This window comes from Leuresthes tenuis, unplaced genomic scaffold, assembly GCF_036924035.1.
Source record: "Leuresthes tenuis unplaced genomic scaffold, fLeuTen1.0.hap1 SCAF_6, whole genome shotgun sequence".
In the NCBI taxonomy this organism is placed as follows: domain Eukaryota; kingdom Metazoa; phylum Chordata; class Actinopteri; order Atheriniformes; family Atherinopsidae; genus Leuresthes; species Leuresthes tenuis.
This window is the reverse complement of record NW_027325360.1, coordinates 12261940-12282226: the sequence shown is the minus strand read 5'-3', so window position 1 is coordinate 12282226 and position 20287 is coordinate 12261940. Positions and strand designations below refer to the sequence as shown.

Genomic DNA, 20287 nt, shown 5'->3' with positions numbered 1-20287 from the left:
GGGTCGGTGCACTGACATCAAACATGATAAGCACACATACAATCCAAATGCAGTATTCTTTTAATCATTTAAATCCAGTGGTTTACATGAACGCAACACAGTTTAAGGAACTGATGTCATGTGGTGACAACCATCTCTTTGACTTTATTTAGCCCCTCCCCCGAAAAAAAACAAGAGTTTACCGCCATGAAAAGCAATGGGCTCGCTACTGTGTTAATAGAGTTCCTGCTTGGATGTGGGTCTGGTGGAATTTCAGGAGTTTCAACAAAATTCGATGGCAAAGAATTGAAAATCCTAGGGATGGAGAGTTGAGCTGATAGAATTAAAAAAAACAAAACCGGTTGGAATTATCTGCACTGCCAGTAAAACCGAGAAGCTGACGTCATGGCTTTTCTGTGTGTATTAATCATGAATAGTGTGGACTTAAATTACATCACAATCACCTAATAATAAACATATGTACATTTCAACAGGATTCATGTAATGCTTTATTCTACATGTCTCGTGGCATTAGGTTCTCTTGTGCTGAGGAGCAGAATAAAGATGCAGACTGATCTCCAACAGATAAGGACTTTGGTTGCAGTGATGGAGTCGCTTCATGTCACTCTGGTCCACCTCGCTGTGCCAAAGAGAAACACCACAGTACAGATCAGTTCAAATAAATCAATTTTGGCCAAATACAGTTTTAAACCATCTCTACCTTCTACAAATTATAAGTGGATGTCAAAGGGAAATGTAGGCATGGCGTTAGTGTGAATAGCTAACAGCTGATATACATGTACATAATAAATGATCATTTAAGCCAGATTACCTGTTCAAAATAAAAGTTTGGTTTGCACGGTCAAATATCACAATTAGGGAAATCTTTCTGTAGAAGCCAGGTGTCTTCTACTTCTGGTTTGTTTTGATCCAATTCTTCAAAGAAAGTCTTTTAGTTTTGTGTACTAAAGAGTGTGAAACATGCACCGAGGTCAATGCACTGATTGTTAGCAACGAACTGTGATGATCGGATCCACTCTTCCCTCCAGTGAAATTACTCCTGTGTCACTGACTGCAACAAAAGCCAAAGTACGATCCATCTGCCCCGGTGTCTTAACAACTAGAGACATATTCTCTTTATGAAACTACGACCTCTTTCTTTTGTCCAAACATGCCTTTGCTCATCAGAGTTAAGGTCTATCTTAACTTCATCGGTCCACAGTTCACAGTTAATCCTCCATAAGGGTCATATACTGAGTGAATGTCTCTGTACTACGGTACAGTACAGACCTTAACCTGACCTCCACTGCTCTTTCATTTCTTCCATTGAAGTAAGGAAAAGCTAAAAGTTTATCTCCTTATGGCCTTCTCCTGGTTTCTGGGTTTTAACTGTACCTTTCAGAGTGAAAGGTACAGTTAGCTAGGCAGCTTCCTAAAGTATTTTTGGAACAAGGTTTACAAATACAAGTATTCATAAAGCCTTGAAATGTGCAGCCTTAACTATAAAACTGAGTGAACAAGTGATCAATAAATACAGAGTCAGACCTCGGTATCTGAAAGCTTCCAGTTGTGTCTTACAACTGTAAACATGATCTTTATTTCCCTATTTTCACTGTCAAATAATATGAGATAAAAATAAAAAATACTGACAAGAATGTTTCATCTTCAGCATGCCACCCATGGTGGGTTGAGCCCCTCACCTGGATGAAGTCCATTTCCTCCACTGTCAACTGTCTCCTGCGGTACCTCGCAGGTAAAAGCTGAATAGAGGCCAGGGTGTCTGGCGTGCCGGGGAGTGGGGTCAAAGGTACATGAGGTCTTGTTGACGGAGGCGGCACAGCCGCTGAAGGGGAACTGGGGGCGTTGTGCTCTGGAAGGTTAACCGCCAACATTTTGAAAGCCTCTTGGGCTGAAAGAGGGAGGCAGTGAATGATAAGAAGGAAATCATCAGATGGTAAAAGATATTTCAAAGGTTTTTTTTTTGTTAACATGGCCTATCTTGCCAATTATCCCCTTGTGATACTGGGACAACAAACAACATAAACAGCACAACATAAGTTGCAAACAGCACTCATGACAACCTCTCGACGTGGAGCATAAAGAGCAGTTTTCACAAATGCTGAGTGGCAACAATGAAACAAACAGGAGGAAGTAAGGAACCTTTGCAGAGTTGACTTCACATCAAAGGTTAAGATGCAAAAGGCTTTATTATTCCCTCTTAAATTAAGCAGACGCAACACTATATTGGCTCTGTGTCTCGGTCCCAATAAGGCTTCCCCCTTGACTCTAAATCAAACTCTATAGCACCGATTTGGCTGTCCAAATCCAAAGAACTAGTGGTTTGTTAGGCTCTGGCTCCGTACCAGCATCTGAACCCAGTTTAAAAGTGGCAGTATATCACTGATTCCTCTCAGTAGTTTTTTCTCAGTAAGCACAATATTCTCTGGGTCTCATGCGATTCCTTTGCTACAGTCGATTTAATCCACCTGCTCACAAAAAACATTCATACACACTCACCATTGGGCTTTGGCACGCCCAGTCTGTTGGGGAACTTGATCAGAGGAGCGTGTGGCTTTACAGCCTGGAAAAAAACAAAAACACACACACGAGTTATCCAGTCTGTTAAAATATCAGTTCAACAAAAGTTTTGGGAGGTTTCAGTATTCTGCTTCCTCTTTCATGGTGTATCTAGTTACCGTACAGTTAAGATATCGCAACCTTGCTAGTTCATTCTGAGGCTCCCCTCTACCTTTATTTTTCCTTCTAAATAAGCTATTGTATACTTCTCTGTTTTTTGCAAATCCAAATATTCTTACCATATACCTGCAGCACTTATGACTGCTCATAAACAAACAATATAGGAACCAGTAATTAAGACAGGACCCATTTTATGAAATTCACATTACGAGAACTAATGCACATGTCCATGTTAAAGCTGAAATGATCACTTCATTGATTGATTATCCCTACATATGCCACAATGTTTCCAGTTTATATGATCAAATTAATGCATCCAACACCTCATCAACTTCTACAGTTGCAAACACAACATCTGTGAGTGATCTATCAATATTAAGCATTTGTCTAATTAGTATATTGAGCATTGACGTTAACATCCAACTGAAAAATATTCAAGATATTAAACAGTTGTGGAAGTAATCGAAGTACAGTGTTTTATTGTAGGTTTCCTTAGCAATTGAAGGCAATAGATTCAAGGCATTCAGACTGAACCTAAAGCAACAACCAAAAAAGTCCCAATAATGATGTAAATAGACAAATAAAGGTGAACAATGTGATCGGCGTTTGTAAATTTTCACAATCTGAGTTGAGTACAAAGTTATTCACCTCGGTATAAATATGTTTGACTTAACCAGTCAGTCTTGACAAGAACGACGACGATAACAAAAATGTCAATTAACTACAAAACGGATTTAACGAGTAAAAGTCTGCCGTTTCAAAGTGATAAAAATAAAAAACCCTGACATGACATGACTGTTTGTATTTTAACAAGGACATTAACAAGGGTACGGCGGGGATTTGCCACCCAAAAGACCTCGCTGAAATAAGTAGATAACAGCCCAAAACCCCACAAAAACAACATTGTTCCTTAAGACCCTCAATAAAGGCATAACACACAGACAGAGATGGAAAATTGAAGATTTCAGGAGCGACGTTACCTGAATTACTCTGGCGGTGGGAGCTGCCATTTTGGAGCTGACTTTGCTCCCCATGACGACCTCCGGGGTTTACTTCCGGTATTAAAGGCTCCTTGTAGCTGCAGAAACATACCACAGGGGGGCGCTACAGTCATTAGAAACAGTGAAGTTTCGGGTAAAATGAGTGGTCCAGAGGATGCGGTTAATGATAATGGTGCAGGGGAAGACGTCAGATACGGATCAGGATTAACAGCAAAGATGCAGGAACGATGTACAGCACAATTCAGGAAGGATTTTTATACCAGCAACACATTTATTTTTAGTAGAGGACAAAATATTTAACAATTTGACCTTAATTCCAAGCACCGTATTAGCTACACCTTACCTTTAGCTACGTCTTTACCTGTTTCGCGATAATTGCAAACTGCAGATAGATGCGTTGTCAGTGACGGTCCTGTCAGGTCAAATGGTCAGGCCATACTACCGCCTTCTGTCATAAAAGGATAAACACAGACAAACATAAAGACTTGAACCCACAATGAAGTAAAATCACTTAAGGTCCTGCAACAGTCCAAAGACTTTTAGTCCTAAATAGACAGATAATTGTCCGTTTTATGAAATTATTAATCCAAGCTTACTAAAATAGGCAAAGACAAGAATCATACCCTATCTTTAATTTCACTCCACCTTGGACATAAACCTTCCCCTTAACCCCCCCGCCCCCCAGATAAGCTAGTCACATGCTCAAAGATCGCCCAATCATAAATGAGCACAGTAACAGAGATCTTTTGTAGTAAAAGATGTGTCACTAACAGAAAATTCGAAACCGCCTCAAACAAGTTCAACCGATGACATACTGTTTTATTAAGGGCAATTAAATTACAGAACAGAAACTGATGATATTCAAAACAACTTTGATCAAATATTCAAATTCTTTTTAGAAATTTGCTTCATGATAGGTCATAATCTTTAACCATTGCTTTGTTTGTTTTTGAACAGTAGAGCAGGAAGGGGAATCTTGAACAAGTAAATGGAAATTAGTAAATGGATCTCCAGAGAGCCCTGGTGATGTGACTGACTGACAAAAGATTGCTTTAGAAATTTCACATGGCTACAATATTATCCAGAAGGGTCTTTGCAAATGCAGTTACACAAATGCCACATGGGAAATGTCGTTGTTGGACATCCTCCGTAGCCTCTTTTTCATGTTTATCCTTACTTATCTCCATTTTTAAATTCATGGATAATTATGTCCATGTATGATGTTTGGACTAATGCTTGGGACGGGTTATTGCATGCTCTGAAATAGTTTTGGGCAAATTTCATTTGGGTGTTATAAAGTGCTATTTGTTCTTGATAGGTATCAGGTAACGGGTTCCTGGTTCGATTCCTGGCTGGGGCCTTTCTGTATGGAATTTGCATGTTCTCCCTGTGTATGCGTGGGTTCTCTCCAGGCACTACTACTTCCTCCCACCTCCGAAATACGTGCATATAGGTTGATTGGTGTCTCTTAATTGACCCTAGGAGTGAGAGTGAGCGTGTTTGCCTCGTTTGTCTCTGTGTGGCCCTGTGATGGGCCATACCCTGCCTCTTGCCCCAATGACCTGGATTAAGTGGGTGTAGAAAATGGATGGATTGATAACGTATAGGTTTATTCAGACATTTCTGTCACTTTTTTCATTTGGACAAATAGGTGGTGATTGATTGAAATTATAATCACCATATCTATGCAGTTCATCTGATAAAGCCTTGTGGATAGTTCAACATGTTGAATATTTCTGCATCAGCATGATCATCCCCATATTAAATGTAGATGTGACAAAATTTATGCACCAAATAATCCCCTCACTCACACATCTAGCTTCTCTTCTCCTGTATACAACAAGAAATCTCAACATTCAAGGAAGGAGTTTTGTATTGCAGTAGATCTTATTTTATTAAACAAACTTGTCCAGGGTCATGGAAAACAAACAGGTTTCAACATGGGTCATCTTCTGACTTGAGACACTCTGGCCTCGGTTTAATAATCAACAAATATACAGAACAGTGCAGTCTTAAGTGAGAATTTGACGCTTAATGTAATGCCTCTAAGGTGCAGCACTGTATAAAAAGGGTGCACACCACTGTGTGTCAGTAGCTCCACAGCACAGCGGTTTGACTCATATCTGCTGCCAGTTGTGATGGAGGCTCATTCACTGGGCCTTTGACCTGTGAAACAGCTGTTTGAGTTGGTCCTTGGAGGTGGCCTCTCTCTGCTGCATGAGTTCAGCGTGGCCCTTGGTAACACCCCAGCCATCAGGGTTAGACAGGGAGGCACAAAGGGGGCGACCAGAGGCTGGCTTCAGGTTTTCCCAGTAATCACGACGGGCTCTAAAAAAGAAAAAGAAAACATTAGTTAGTACTCACAGGTAACAAAGAGCTACTGTGGCAGTTTTGACCAAGTTTAGTGCATGTTCAGTGACAGAATAAGATATCATCAGTTACTTCTTACCTGGCTCTGACCCAGGGCTTAGTGTGCATCTCAAGACCAGCACCCCAGGTGCCATGTTTCTCCGATGCAGGTGGGAGGAAACCTCTTTCAGGGGCGAGCTCCTCCGCCACAGCCCTGATGTGATACGGCTCAAATCCACAGCAGCCACCAATGAAGTGAATGCCTGCATTGTAGGCTTCTCTGGCATACTTGTGCATATCCCATCGGGTCAGAATCCTGGGCTCCAGACCTGGGAGAAAATCAACTCTCTTAATTGCGTGTTGATGATTTGTAGTAAAAATGAACATCCCACCAAAGGGAATGTGTGCACAGACATAGCAAGACCTTATTTTTAGTCTGGGATTTTACAGACAAGAATCTAAAACAAACAGTGTATTATTACCGAAGGGGAACTCTGGGAGATCTATGAATCCCTGACAGCTGCAGTCAGGAGTGTGGAATGCCAGTGGCTGTACCATGTAGTGAGCCTTCAACCCAGCCTTCTCCACTCCCTCCTTCATCATCTTGACGGCCTTCACGCAGGTCATGGGGTCAAAGTGGCAGTTGATTCCCACAATCTGGGCACCTAGGAAGCGTAGAGAAGTGTGAGCCGACAGTGGATTGGATGATTAAGTTACACAAGACCAGCTGTGAACTGTGGCCATGGTTGGATGGATTTCAGATTTCTACTTTGTCCATTTCTTTTTCTAATGGTAATCTTTTGTCTATGCTTATCTTGAACTTTAACTTATATGCACATGAAGAACAATTCAGCAATAATGTTAGGTAAACACATGCAAAACAGTGAATAGTGTAATAATTATTTTAGGGCATATTAAAGAGCATTTTACACACCTGCTTTCACCAGCCTGACAGCACACTCTCCAGGTGTAACACCGTGCATGTCTCCCTCGGGTCCAATGCACAAGCAAGCAGCCACAGGTTTCCCTGTCTGCTTCAGCACTTCCACAGCCCACACGGCTTCTTCAACATGCTCAAAGTACTGCAGGATAAAGCACTCAGTCGTATCTTGCTTCTCTCAACATTAATATGTTATAGAACATTGCTTTCACACTTAATGGCATCCTCTGGAAAATGTTAAAATTAAAAATGTTTGGGATTTCCTATGGTTCTTCTACGGTAATGTACATATTTTTATATCTCTACCTCAGCAATCAGAAAGTCCACATTTTTGTTGATGAACACGTCCAGCTGCTTCTTGAAGATGGCCTTCACCTCTGTCTCACTCTTACAGCTCAAGTAGGATGGAGTCTGGGACACTCCTCCTGCAACCAGAGCGTCACCCTCGTTGGCAACTTGACGGGCCAAATCACAGGCAGCCTCGTTAATTTGTGCTCCCTGCAGAACAAAGCCAGGGTGAGAATCAGACAAGAAATCCAAAAAGCATAAAACGATGTCATTTTTTATGGGTGTGGTGTTTTATTCAACTTACAGTAAAGGTGAGCTTGTTGCCTCTGTTCTCCAGCTTGTCATCGCTGGCATAGAAGGTGAATGTCTGCATAACATTGGCTCCAGCACGCAGGAACTCCCTGTGCAGCTGACGCACTAAAGAAAATCATGAAGGGATATCATTGTAAGGCAAATATATGGACATTGTTATATCATTATATTTGAAGTGACATGCTTCAATGTTCCAAAAACCATAACTTTTCTCATAAAATGGTTAAAATGACATGGCAGATTTTTTATTTTTTTTTAAATGCATGACTAACTAGCTAATAGGCAGGAAACAGGACTACAGGCGGCTCAGGAACAGTGCCTTTTACAGGACAGAACAACTTCCCTTTGGTGTGGACTTTGTTACTCTGCATATTCTTTACATGTACAAAAATCTGTATATAACACAATGAAGGTAAGAGAAAAACTAAGTCATGAAATGGCCTCTTTCAATTTAAATAGGATGTTAAAATGGATAAACCAGCTTGTTCCCACCTGCTTCAGGGTACTCTGCTGCAGCCTCAGGGGTCCAAGGTCCAGCCTTCACATAGCCTCTTTTCTCCAGAGCAAACACAAAGCCTCCATCACCAATAACAATCTCCCCAGCGTCAAGACGCTCCAAGATTCCCTGCAACAAATGTTCAGTGTGAGCTCAGAAAAATGCAGCTAGAGTTTAACTTGGTTAGTGGAGATGCAAAACCACAGTGTAGCCACTTAAACCAAAAAAGATCTTTTCATTTCAGGCAAACTATGAGAATAGCTGCTGATATACATTCACAGTATATCTGTCAATTATTTCTTGTTCACTGAGGAGTCACAAGTCTTGTGTTACATCCCACTTCTCACTATGAGCACAAGTTATTAAAAGAGCAGCCTTTCTGACTGACATTTACACGCACCCTTTGATTTCAACATCCTGATCGAGAAGTGAAATTTTATCTTTTATATGTTCATTACAGTTTGGATTGTGCAAATAGATTTGCATTCATTTACAGAGTAAACTGCTGATTAAATAACAATCAGTGTATTGAGCATGACTTCACTGATGTGGAGTTGCACTTTTCTTATCATAAGTGAAGGGAAATTCAAACGTCTTGTTAAGGCAAATGTTATTCAAGTCAATCTCTTCAAACTACTATTATCTCTCAAACTACTTGGGGATGGAATAAATGATAATTCTAACAAATTCAAAGAGAAAACTTTAAAACCAATCTTCATGAGCCATATTGAAAAATGTCATTGCAGCTTTATTGGTCTTATTTCTCCTTCAACAGCAGGAGGGTTAAGCTGTCAGAGAAATGCCACCTTGCATGTTAGTTGTGCTGAAGATGCATGAGGAGGGTCAAAGCCCAGAATATCCCCCACACAACAGCATGATACATATGATTCATATTAGTATTGCACATAACCACCACCCGTAATTGCGTGGATACTCTACAGGACAGTCCTGAGCGCATATCTAACTCTCACACATACCTTCTTTGTTGGTGCCATTTTCCTGCAGCTGTGTGGACCCCTGATTGCTCAGACTTTGAGAAGCCAAAGTGACACTAGTGTGGAGCAGGGGGCCACAATAAATCTCTCTGGAGAAGGGGAGTGGCCTGTGTGAGAACTGCTCTGATTGGTAAGAAGCAGGTTACACAACTACAGTGTTTACTCCTTATCCTCCCCATTTTAACTGAATGAGAGCACTGTGAGACTGTACTACTAGTTTGGTCCGGATTAATTATGGTTCTTGATGTTTTTTAAGCACCACTTTAACTTGGGTGTGGGTTTGTTATTGAACCTCAAAAGACAAGCTCTACTTGAAATTACTTGCGTCAGTTCTTAAATGAGTGAATATGTGACATGTTCATTTTAAGTTTTGAATGGTTTGTGTGTGTTGCAGCAATGCATTTACTCATTCAACACTGAAAACACATAGATGAAGAATTAAGTTACCAACTCAGGTTTATTGTTTTGGGGTTGCCATTAAAACACTCCACAACTGGAGCGTTGCTGTTACAAGTGCTTTTTAATCTCTGAACTGAACAGGGAAAGCCGTCACTCTTTCCTCCTCGTCCCTCTCTTGTTGATCGATGAAAGAGGCGGGTGCATTGGTTTTTCTCACTCCATCTTGTTCATGCGGAGGACTTGACCTTCTTTTGCATCTCCAGCACGTGCTTCATTTCCTGGGAGCTGGTGGCTTCTTTGTGCTGCATCAGTTCAGTGTGGCCTCTGGTCACACCCCAGCCCTCTGGTGTGGACATGGACGGGCAGTTGGGACGACCAGATGCAGGCGCAATGTTCTCCCAGTACTCACGCAGGGACCTTGAGGATAAACAGAAAAAGAAAAGATTAACTATTTAGGTTCTAAAAACATGTAAATCTCAGAGTATTGGGTGTTCTCAGATGTTTTACCTGGCTCTGACCCAAGGTTTTGTGTGCATCTCCAGCCCAGAACCCCACATTCCATGTTTCTCTGATGCAGGGGGTGTTATTCCTCTCTCAGAGGCCAGCTCCTCTGCCACAGCCCTGATGTGATATGGCTCAAACCCACAGCAGCCTCCAATGAATCGGATGCCAACCTTGTAGGCCTCTCTGGCGTACTTGTGCATATCCCATCGGGTCAGAATCCTGGGTTCCAGGGCTGAGAACAGAAGGAACAGAAGGAAAAAGAAGAAGAAAGAAGTGAAAAATTGCATGGACAAATGTCTTTTTTTCTCTCTTTTAATGTGCAAGCAAGCAAAATATATTACCAAAGGGGAACTCTGGGAGATCAATGAATCCCTGACAGTTGCAGTCTGGAGTGTGGAATGCCAGTGGCTGCACCATGTAGTGAGCCTTCAGCCCGGCTTTCTCCACTCCCTCCTTCATCATCTTGACAGCTTTTACGCAGGTCATGGGGTCAAAATGGCAGTTGACTCCCACAATCTGGGCACCTAGAGAGCATTGTGAAGTAATTACCATGGCTTTTTAGTTGAAGAACCAAAAGAAGAAAGTGTGAGCTTATTCAGTATAATTTGCGCACCAGCCTTCACCAGCCTGACGGCACACTCTCCGGGTGAGACGCCGTGCATGTCTCCCTCTGGGCCAATACACAAACAAGCAGCTACAGGCTTCCCGCTGGTTTTCAGCACCTGCACGGCCCACTCTGCCTCCTCAACATGCTCAAAGTACTGCAATCACATTAACAATAATCACTGATGGTTAACTAATCATATTCCAGACCACAGTGTTTTGACATGACTTATTTAAAGCTTAAAAGCATTAGAATGTTACTTGAATTCACCTCAGCAATCATGAAATCCACATTCTTCTTTACAAACACATCCAGCTGCTTCTTGAAGATGGCTTTCACTTCTGTCTCACTCTTGCAGCTCAGGTAGGATGGAGTCTGACACACTCCTCCAGCCACCAGTGCGTCTCCCTCATTGGCTACTTCTCTTGCCAGGTCACAAGCTGCCTCATTAATTTGTTGCCCCTGAGAGAACAAGGCAGGCGATGAAACTCTTAATGACGCACTGGTAAAGTTAACCGATTAAAATAGTTAGAGTGTCACAGTTGTGTACTCACGGTGTATTTCAGTGTCTGACCCCTGTTCACGAGTTTGTCATCACTGGCATAGAATGTAAATGTCTGCATTACGTTAGCTCCGGCCCTCAGGAACTCCCTGTGTAGCTGTCGCACTGATGAAAACAAACTTTGTCAAATAAATGGTGAAAACTTGCGAGTTTAAGTTTGCTTTGGGTGTGAGATACGAAATATTTGGGTGCAACGAGTCTTACCAGCCTCAGGATGAGTGACAGAAGCCTCGGGAGTCCAAGGCCCAGCCTTCACGTAACCTCTCTTCTCCAGAGCAAACACAAAACCTCCATCGCCAATAACAATCTCCCCAGCATTAAGACGATCAAGGATACCCTGTGTGAGCAGAAGGATCCAATGACACACTTAAACTATTCTCTACACTGAGTGTATTTTATGCTTATGGAAATGTTGGAAATCTCCTTTATTTGATTTAGATGAGGGGAGCACAAGTGCCAAATACAAATTTATTCAGTGATAATACAGAGGCTAAGACTCATATATGTTACTGTGGTTGAGTTGTGCGAAAAATTTAAATTTTACGATTCTGTCTGTGTTTATGTGAGAGAAGCTGCAGCTTGGGTACAAAGGTGCAAAGATAAAAGCAGTTTTTGGTTTGAGATTGTCCAGCTGAGACTGGTTTCGCTCTTTAACAAAGTACATGCACTCACATAAAATCTGTGCTTACATATTCCCTACAAAGCCTCAATCAACTGTCCAAATAAACTGTAATTCTTTGTAAATTTGATGATGTTTAAGCTTTGTGTGCTGCATCGGTAAAGCCTCTGCATACTAGTAGAGAGACAACAAAAATGCAGCATTGCATTAAGAGTTTGTGTTACCTTCTTTGTAGGTGCCATTTCCTCCCTGTCTCAGTTGCAGCACTAAGCACTTGGTAACAGTGAACCCCTCTTTTGGCCTGAAGAGTACTGAGAGTCACTTGTCCCCAGTTTTATACTGCTGCACAGCAATGGGAGGATTTCACATTGGTGCCAAATTCACGTCAAATCGCTACATGTTTGTTTGGAAATTATGCAACGAGGTTTATCCCAAAGATCAATGAAGAAGACATGGGCTGTACCAACCGGCTGAGCTAACGGAAAAGAGGGATCTGGCTGTAAAACGATTAAATTACTAGAGCAGCCAATAATATTGCTTGTCTAAGAATGACATTACTCGCAAGCCACTGAGCTTTGTCATAAACCATTCTCTGTCACATTGAGGGCCATAGTGAGGCAAATCATTTAAAAGAAATGACCAAGTTCCGTTTAACAGACCAGAAAATCTTTATTATGTAACCATTAGAATACATTATTGTTCTGCTTTGACAAGACTCCAACTGAAGTGTGTATAGTGTTTCCTGCAAAGTGTTCATGCATGTCTGTAATCTTTTGAACAAGCCAGGTGACGTCAAACCAAATTCTTCTCCCATTTGTTTCCTATAAAGTTTAGGTTAGTGTTGTTATGAACTTACAGCATTTCACTGCTGGAACCTTCTGCAAAGGTCAAAACACATGAGTTTTTATTGTATTTTTTGTGACACATGTCCCAGATCAATGTGTGGTGACTGATGAATGCTTGATGAGAAAATAGAGCAATCTGTGAACTGAATAACTCTTAATCCTTGGCCATGCGAAAATGTTATTCTATGTACTCTCAGAGGTGCAAAGATAAAACATTTTATTACATTGTTTGTCCTTTTTTTTTAGATAAAGTGAATAATTTTCTTTCGTGATATATTTTAGATACTGTGGTCAAGTGATGATTTAAGAAAACAGTCAGTGATGAGAATTACTTAGTTGTTGCTTCACATTTCATGATTTGACCAGAGACCTGTGTGACCTATGTTGCCCTGCATGACAGAACCCAATATCACTCTGAATTTAAAACCACGGCTGCATGTATTGTAGATCATTGCATTTATCCAGGTTAACCATTAACGCCCTCTTTTCTTCCCACATTCTTCATTCCTATCTGTATTTGCTACACACAGATGCATTCTGGCTCACATAAACACACACATGCACACGCTCACACAAAGATACAGGGATTATTGACCTTCAGCTGAATTGTGGTGTGTAGTTCTGCCAGCGCTGGGTCTATCCAGTTTCAGGGAGAATGCTACAGATAGCCTTTTTTCGTGTGTTTATCAACAGAGTCAAAGTTCAGGAAACCGCCTCCTGTCTGTGGTTCATCATAGGATTTCACAAGTGCGACAGCATCTGGTGTCGCACAAATGTGTTGCAATGAGTGAAAAAATCCTGGCGCTTATTTGCAAACATGCTATCTCACAGAGACCTAAAGCTCTTGCTGTTCAGTTGGGCATTGGTCAAAGATAAAGGATCACAAAGTTTCCTGAAAATTCAACTTTAAGGCTGAATTTTGGAGAAAAATCGGCAGAATTATGCTGTGTAAATACCATCACAGGAAAATTCCCTCCAAACTTAAAATTGCTGAAGGAAAATAAAAAGTTGAAAATAATGGACTCAAGTTTCACTTCCAAAATTATTATTCTCTTTAAGATTACGTAAAAACAAATATATTCATGTGTATAACTGGTGTGGAATAAAGGCTAAAGCTAGTCTCTGCTTTTCAGTCAATGCAATAAACAGTGTCTAAAAAAAGGATGAATACATACTAACTAGTTATTCATCATACAGAAAACACAACCAACTTACAATATGAGTACTGTTTTTTTTTTGCACTGACAGTGTTTAGAAAGGAGCGCCCTGTTTACAATAAGGTGTAGTATTTTTACTTGCTAAGGCTTCACCAAAATGAACCCTCTCAACTCAGGCACAAGTCCTTGCTTATAAACTTTTAGTGGGAGTCTCACTGTGAATGTGTGCACATACTCGAGTGTAGGAGCAGGAACAGCTCAAATGTGCTATGTGACACAGTGGTGATGATTCAGGCAGCGGATCTCAGAGGTTGATGAGACCCCAAATTCCAAATGCACAGTGAACCACAACTCTGGTTAGAAAAAGAGCTCCACATGCACCAAGTGAGCACCATGCCCGTTACCCACATCACATCACGCTGACTGATCAAATGACTTATGTAACATGCAATCAAAGGACCATAGAAGCTTGGAATGATAGAATTTATTTTTCTTGAGGGATCAGCTTTTTTTAGAGTTACCATAGATTTTTTTTTCCACGTTGTAACATTAATTTACTCATTTTGTGGCTGCACCAACACGCTTTCTCCTTTCCTTGTGCTAACTTAGAACTGACACAAAAGCCACATGAAGCTATACATGTTGAACTTTATTCAAGAACCACACAGATTCTGTTCTCTGAAATCTATCTCCGTGCTCAGTATCAACCATATCCGATTCCTTCTGGAGTCTGAGTTATTCCAGCTATTCCAGTTGGAGGGTCACAAACTGACCACCAGTTGTGCTTCGTTACATTTTCCTTGTGTAGGTGCAACTAGTTCTTGCAGGCTGGGGCTGGAACTGAGGCTGTCTGTAAAATTTCAGTGACCAAAGGCTGAGGCAAGAGCTGGGGTGAGGACGGGGAGGGAGGCTGGATGGGAAAAAGGCCAGATTTGAGGCAAAAGAGCAAAAGAAAAGAGTGCATTAAACGGCCTTTGGTGGGAGGGGGAGGTGATGTGAGCGACCTGCTACTGATAAAGCTGTGGTTAACTATTGACTCCTAAAGAATTGATCAAGCATTGGACTTGTCACATGCTCCTCTGGCCAGGTGGCAGCAGATAATTTGGCCTAACGCTGCAAACATTTACTCCTGATACAAACTTGTGCTTTTGCAGAGCAACTCAATTACAAGTTGTCGATACTGTTTGGCAAGTATTCATCAATTTTCACCTAGTGCTATTTATTGCATATTTGTGTTTCTGTCAGGCTGTGTGTTGTTTAGTGTAGTGAACACAAACATATCACTGAAATAAGGACGCTTTATGGGAGATCCTGCAGAACCATCACTAACCCACCTCTGAATGTCTTTTCTCCATGTGATCTTCTCACATGTTCTCTTTTCTGTCTTAGTTTACTCAATGGTTTTCTGTAAAACAGGGACTTCCTTTTCAACCCTCCCCCCCACAGCCTCCTCCCTCTTCTCGCCCTATCATGACTTAAGCTAAGAAAAAATTCTGCTGAAATCATCCATTATTTGCAGATTTGTAGGCCACAGACAGATAAGTACAGATGCAAACTCTGTCACCTCCCACTATAGTCTCTGTTAACCTTGTTCTTATCTCTCCTATGTTGCATAATTGTTTGTAAAAAAATGGCATCTGGTTGCTCCTTAGGTTGTGAAATTTCTGACTTAGATTGACTACTATACTGTAATACTACTTTCAGACACTAGAGGGGGACATAGGGCTAAAAAAATAACACAGATGCTCCTCTAACGGGCAGGAGAGGCCACTTTAATTTATGATCAGTATAAACAAAATGTGAATGATATTTTCAGCTACTTTTTAAAAGTAGAAATCCTTGATGAGGAAACATCTTACAATTGAAACAGTCTCAACATAGATAATGATCATCTTCCAGAGATTCTCAGCAGTACAAGCTTGGGGCTTCAGTGCAGAAAAGTGACTTATTGTTTCAAAATGATAAGTTGTATCTACAAAATCAGGTACAGAAAGACAACAGGACAGCATAAGGGTCTGAGCAAGCAGCTGCAGTACTGAGGAAGTGGTTATGTCAGTGTCTTTCATACAGCAAAGTGCTGCCAGAGCTCAGTTTGACGAATCGGATGTAAATCCTTGCAGGTAAGCCACATTAAAAGCAGCTCAGAGTAAGAGCTGTGAAGAGTCCAATATTTTTGCCAACAAAACAACTCAAACTTTAAAAATTCCAACGTTTGAGCAAGAGCTATACTGTGGCTTTTTACTCCTCCTTGCTTCTGCATAAGACGCACAAACTAGGCCTGCGCTGACCACCATCTACTGCAGGTCAGAAACAGACTCCTCATGAAAAATTCACCCAACCCTGCTTTAAAAAAAAAAAAGAACTATCCCTTTAAGTCTAGCACTTTCAATTAGGCAAGGTTTTGAAATTCTGGCCAGATAAGCTAAATCAAAAAGGTGTTTATATCCCAAAACGTCCCAGGCTCTTACTGATAACATGTTACATTATAAGAACAACTTCTTACAGCTGTAAGATACCCAAAATGAAAGCTTAAATATATTTAGCTTATTAGTTTTCAGTAAGGACTAATGTGTGTGTGCAGAGTGACAGTTCCTGCTTCATATGAAGTGAAAGTGTCCTTTAATAGATGAGATGTGCTCTCTATATAAGTTTTACTGCAACTCATCTTTGAATACTTTCTGTAATCTCACCATAAAGTCTCACACAATGACTCAACATTACTTGAATGTACATAAAGTTATCAGTCATCAACATATAAAGAGGACAGGTCACTCTGTTCTTTTTTATTTTCTCTCCAAAGGTTTATGTTTATGTTTATGCATTTAGCAGATGCTTTTATCCAAAGCGACTTACAAATGAGGATATAACATTACAGCTAACATCAAAGCTAAGAATAAGCTACATAGAAGGAAACCACAAGTCAGACTCTGTCAGAGGTGATAGGGGTGACAGTGTAGAGGTAGAGTGCATGCATAGAGGGAAGTACAGAAAGTGCATTAGAGGGGGTAGGGAAGTACAGGGTAAGCGCTAGGATAGGAGATGCTGGCAGAGCCAGAGAAACCATCCAGTTTGAAAGTTGGTTATGGCTTGTGGCTGAGGTGGACACATTCTTTCCCACGCTCAATTTCAGGTTTAACGCTGAACAAAAGTTAATTACTGGAGGCAGGAGAGAATGGTGGTGGAGTGGCACAGCTGCAAAGTCTGTGACAGAGCTCCTAGCCGTGTTTCCATTTGAATATTAAATTATATTAAAGTTGCATTCCAATTTAGTTGCATGGCAACTTTAATCAGCAAAGGTTGATGGAAAATGGCTAAATTGGAAAATCCTTCCGGAATTTTGCAAGTAAGCTTTTTATTATCACTTGAGGTTGGTATTTCCTTCATCTGAAAATAGTTGAAGTTTGCAATTCTGACAAAGACGATACGTTACCTCGTGTCTCATCAGATGAACAAACCATGCTGAAAAGAGTTTTTTATAATATCTCTCTCAATTTTTGTCCTGTAATTGGTTTGCATCTTCTTCCTGAACGTTTTGCTGTAGGTTAGCAACCACTGTGCTGTTTACGACAGCCATATTTATTTTCTCAAACCAAAGTAATCGAAACAAGCCTGATGCACATTCGTTTTGTGGCATTTGAAAAATGAAATTCTTCAAATTCACCAGCCAAAATTACACCAAATGACACTGCCCAGAACGGCAGCTAATGGGACATCTGTTTGTAAGGGGGAGAATGGCGAACATATACCAAACATGAGCCTTTCTGTAGGGCAGGTCCTAAAGAGACAGGGGCTAAAACAGACAACTAACATTTGGACAGAGAGTGACAGGACGTACTTTATAAATGTACAGAATTAGAAACACAACATGATTTTTTTATATATATATTAAAGCATGTAAACTTATTCTACTCAGACCTCAACATAAGATTATAAACATAGGTGCATGATTATTAAAACTACTGCTGAGGAATGAGAACCCTCAAGCATGGAAGTTAGTTTTTCTCCTGTTTGTTAGCAACCACAGATGTGCTGTCCAAACACAATTCATAAAGTCACTGACATCCAAGAATTGTGTATATTTTGGCAAAGCAAATAGCTGTGACACACTGTTGATGCCCAAAGCTTAATGTGATTTTATGGGAATGTGTCAGGAGATGCTGCAGTGTTTCTATTAATTCCTCGTGTCTGCACGTCGATTCATTTTCCAACATTAGTGGATAAGAAAAAGGTTTACCAGATAACAAAGTTTTGGATAAGCAAAGAATATTTTTTTTTTTTAAAGAGTAGGAAAGATGACCATGTAAGGGCATTAGGTTTATGTATTTATATGAAGACTTATGAGTCAGACTCAGATTGAATAGAGTGAAACAACTAGGTTTCTCATGATGTTGAAAGAACATGTTTTGCCACAGCAGCGACTGCAGAATAGTTTAGTTCTTACATGTTTTTTTAGCCCAACACATCTGTTTCTTTCCTCCCTCTCTGCTGTGTATTAGATATATAAAGTCTTGTGTCACAATTACGTGATACTTTCTTTCTATCTTTATTCCTAATCTCATTTCCAACGCACACTGTAAACTGTTGGGAAATCCCTCCCAGGCCTAACAGGACATGACGTATTCTCTTTTTTTCCCCCAAATGCCAGGTTTCTGACCACACTGTTGCCTGCTATATGTTTATGTTTACTTTACTTCACTGAGGCTTTTTAACCCCCAATTGAGTAAAATTCCTCTTTGAGCAGATGAAAAACTGGAGGAAAACATCTGCCTTCTGTCTAAATTAATTATTTGTATTCATGACATCTTTCTCACTATCAACATAAAGTTTTGGCCTGTGAAACAACTAATGGTCACTCACGGGGAAATAAACGTTAGCAGGCAGTATGTCATACAAGTATCTGGAAACATTTCATAATATCTGATTTTTAGAAATTCATTAAGTATGCAAAGATAATGCCATTCTAACTGACTTGTGACCTTTGAACTTTATGCAGTCTCTACAGTCCAAAACAAACAGATTACATTGTAATTTTGTTTCCTGTTGCACAGGTTGTATTATGACTCTTAATTTCCAGCTTGTGACATGGCAGGAGTCCAAAAACACCACATTTGCAGCTAAATGTTTATTTATGTTGGCGGTTTTTTTACGTGCCACTGGTGTAAGTGTCTTGCTGACCACTTAAAGGAAATTACAGTTCAAGCTGCGTACACACTTTTTTCACACGATACAGCAAGCGCACGCATTGATAAACCCATTCGAGACAATGCGGTGTTCTGTAAATTTAATTCCTACTGAAGCCAAACAGGAACAGACTAAAAACATCAAGAACAGTCTTTAGAGTCATTCTTTGCTTTCAATTAGGGAATCATATCTAGTTCTGACATTTCTTAAATAAATCACAAATATTGAGTAGATTTTGGTGGAAAAAGTCACCATAAAAAATGGTTTAACCCCCAATGCTAACTGTGACCCACAGAGAGTGTTGCTGGCTGAGGTTCAAGCCTGGGTAGATCTAGATGTAAACTGCACAATTACTTCTCAGTGAAACCATACTACTACCAGGAAGGCAATAATTGACCCAATTTTCTGAAAACTCAATAAGTATATTCTTTGAAAACACACATGGGTCAATTATGAATGATTTAAAACTTTAATATTATTATCTTAACACAGTAAATTTCCATTTCCTGGAAACCACCAATAAGCAAAAATGTTCTTTTGTTTTTTTTTATTTCCTTAAACATTTGCACTATGTCTACATCCCTTACATAACCATTTCTATTTCTGCTTTTGGGGACATGTGCACAAACAACTTCGGGTCTCACTTTCATTTGAAAAGCCTGTGTTTGACTCCATCAGGAAGCTGTTCTGTCTTCTTTTACGTTGTATGTTTCAACATGTGGACACTTTCTACCCTATCTTTATTTATCTCAGGATTTCATATGTGAACCACACATTTGGTTAAGTTTAGCTAAATAACATACCTGTTTATGGTTAGGAAATGACATAACTGGTAAAGGTAAAGGGAAAATAACTTGACTTGGCATTAAATACAAGCCCAGTTAACATGACAGGGCTGGTATTCAGACCATGAGTTGAATATTTACAAATGGAGAATACAGAAATTATGGTTTTTTTTGTACCAGAAGACTCAGCTAAATGATCAACCACACACTGTCTGCTTCGTGCTAGAATTGTAAACATTTATATCTTGTTTTGAAAATTCAGGCGTGATTTATAAACTGATAGGTTTAGAATCAGTGCAGCTACATATTAACTCCACTGCACGTACCGCAATTGAACCAGGCGTTATTTTCACACACAAGAGAAAATATATAAACCCATACACCAGGAATGGCACCATCATAACTTCCTCCCCACAGCCAGTAACCATCAGACCCTGTTATCTCTCCCAGTGTCTCTTAAGTCCTGTCTGCATTTCCCATGGAGTTGCCCTGCAGTTAAGAGTATCTTCTTGCCTTTTGAGACCACAATGCTGTTCAGACCACACTTTTCTATTTCAAGACTTTTTAGCCTCCC

General features: G+C 40.3%; 3 protein-coding genes across 5 annotated transcripts; all 3 read right to left on the bottom strand.

Moving 5' to 3' along the window:
• Positions 1-42: 42 nt before the first annotated feature.
• kgd4 (alpha-ketoglutarate dehydrogenase subunit 4) lies at positions 43-4326 on the bottom strand. 3 transcript variants are annotated; one of them, XM_072387643.1, is made up of 6 exons: positions 4301-4326; positions 4021-4125; positions 3657-3754; positions 2497-2560; positions 1680-1888; positions 43-619 (listed from the first exon to the last, which is right to left on the bottom strand). In XM_072387643.1, exons 3-6 carry the CDS (start codon positions 3708-3710, stop codon positions 602-604), a joined length of 345 nt encoding a protein of 114 aa, XP_072243744.1. In that variant the 5' UTR covers positions 3711-3754; positions 4021-4125; positions 4301-4326; the 3' UTR covers positions 43-601. The 3 variants fall into 3 exon arrangements, with proteins under 3 accessions (XP_072243744.1, XP_072243745.1, XP_072243746.1); XM_072387644.1 differs by lacking the exon at positions 4301-4326 and having other exon boundaries at positions 3657-3780; positions 4021-4210; XM_072387645.1 differs by lacking the exon at positions 4301-4326 and having other exon boundaries at positions 4039-4210.
• A 1219-nt stretch (positions 4327-5545) lies between these two features.
• LOC140309685 (betaine--homocysteine S-methyltransferase 1) lies at positions 5546-9178 on the bottom strand. Its single transcript, XM_072387641.1, has 8 exons — positions 9040-9178; positions 8059-8191; positions 7559-7671; positions 7273-7464; positions 6961-7108; positions 6509-6691; positions 6127-6355; positions 5546-6005 (listed from the first exon to the last, which is right to left on the bottom strand). The coding sequence occupies exons 1-8, from the start codon at positions 9055-9057 to the stop codon at positions 5828-5830; spliced, it is 1194 nt and encodes a 397-aa protein (XP_072243742.1). The 5' UTR covers positions 9058-9178; the 3' UTR covers positions 5546-5827.
• Positions 9179-9495: 317 nt separating this feature from the next.
• LOC140309684 (betaine--homocysteine S-methyltransferase 1-like) lies at positions 9496-12078 on the bottom strand. The gene is made up of 8 exons (XM_072387640.1): positions 11970-12078; positions 11331-11463; positions 11119-11231; positions 10835-11026; positions 10574-10721; positions 10302-10484; positions 9964-10192; positions 9496-9873 (listed from the first exon to the last, which is right to left on the bottom strand). Exons 1-8 carry the CDS (start codon positions 11985-11987, stop codon positions 9684-9686), a joined length of 1206 nt encoding a protein of 401 aa, XP_072243741.1. The 5' UTR covers positions 11988-12078; the 3' UTR covers positions 9496-9683.
• Positions 12079-20287: the final 8209 nt, after the last annotated feature.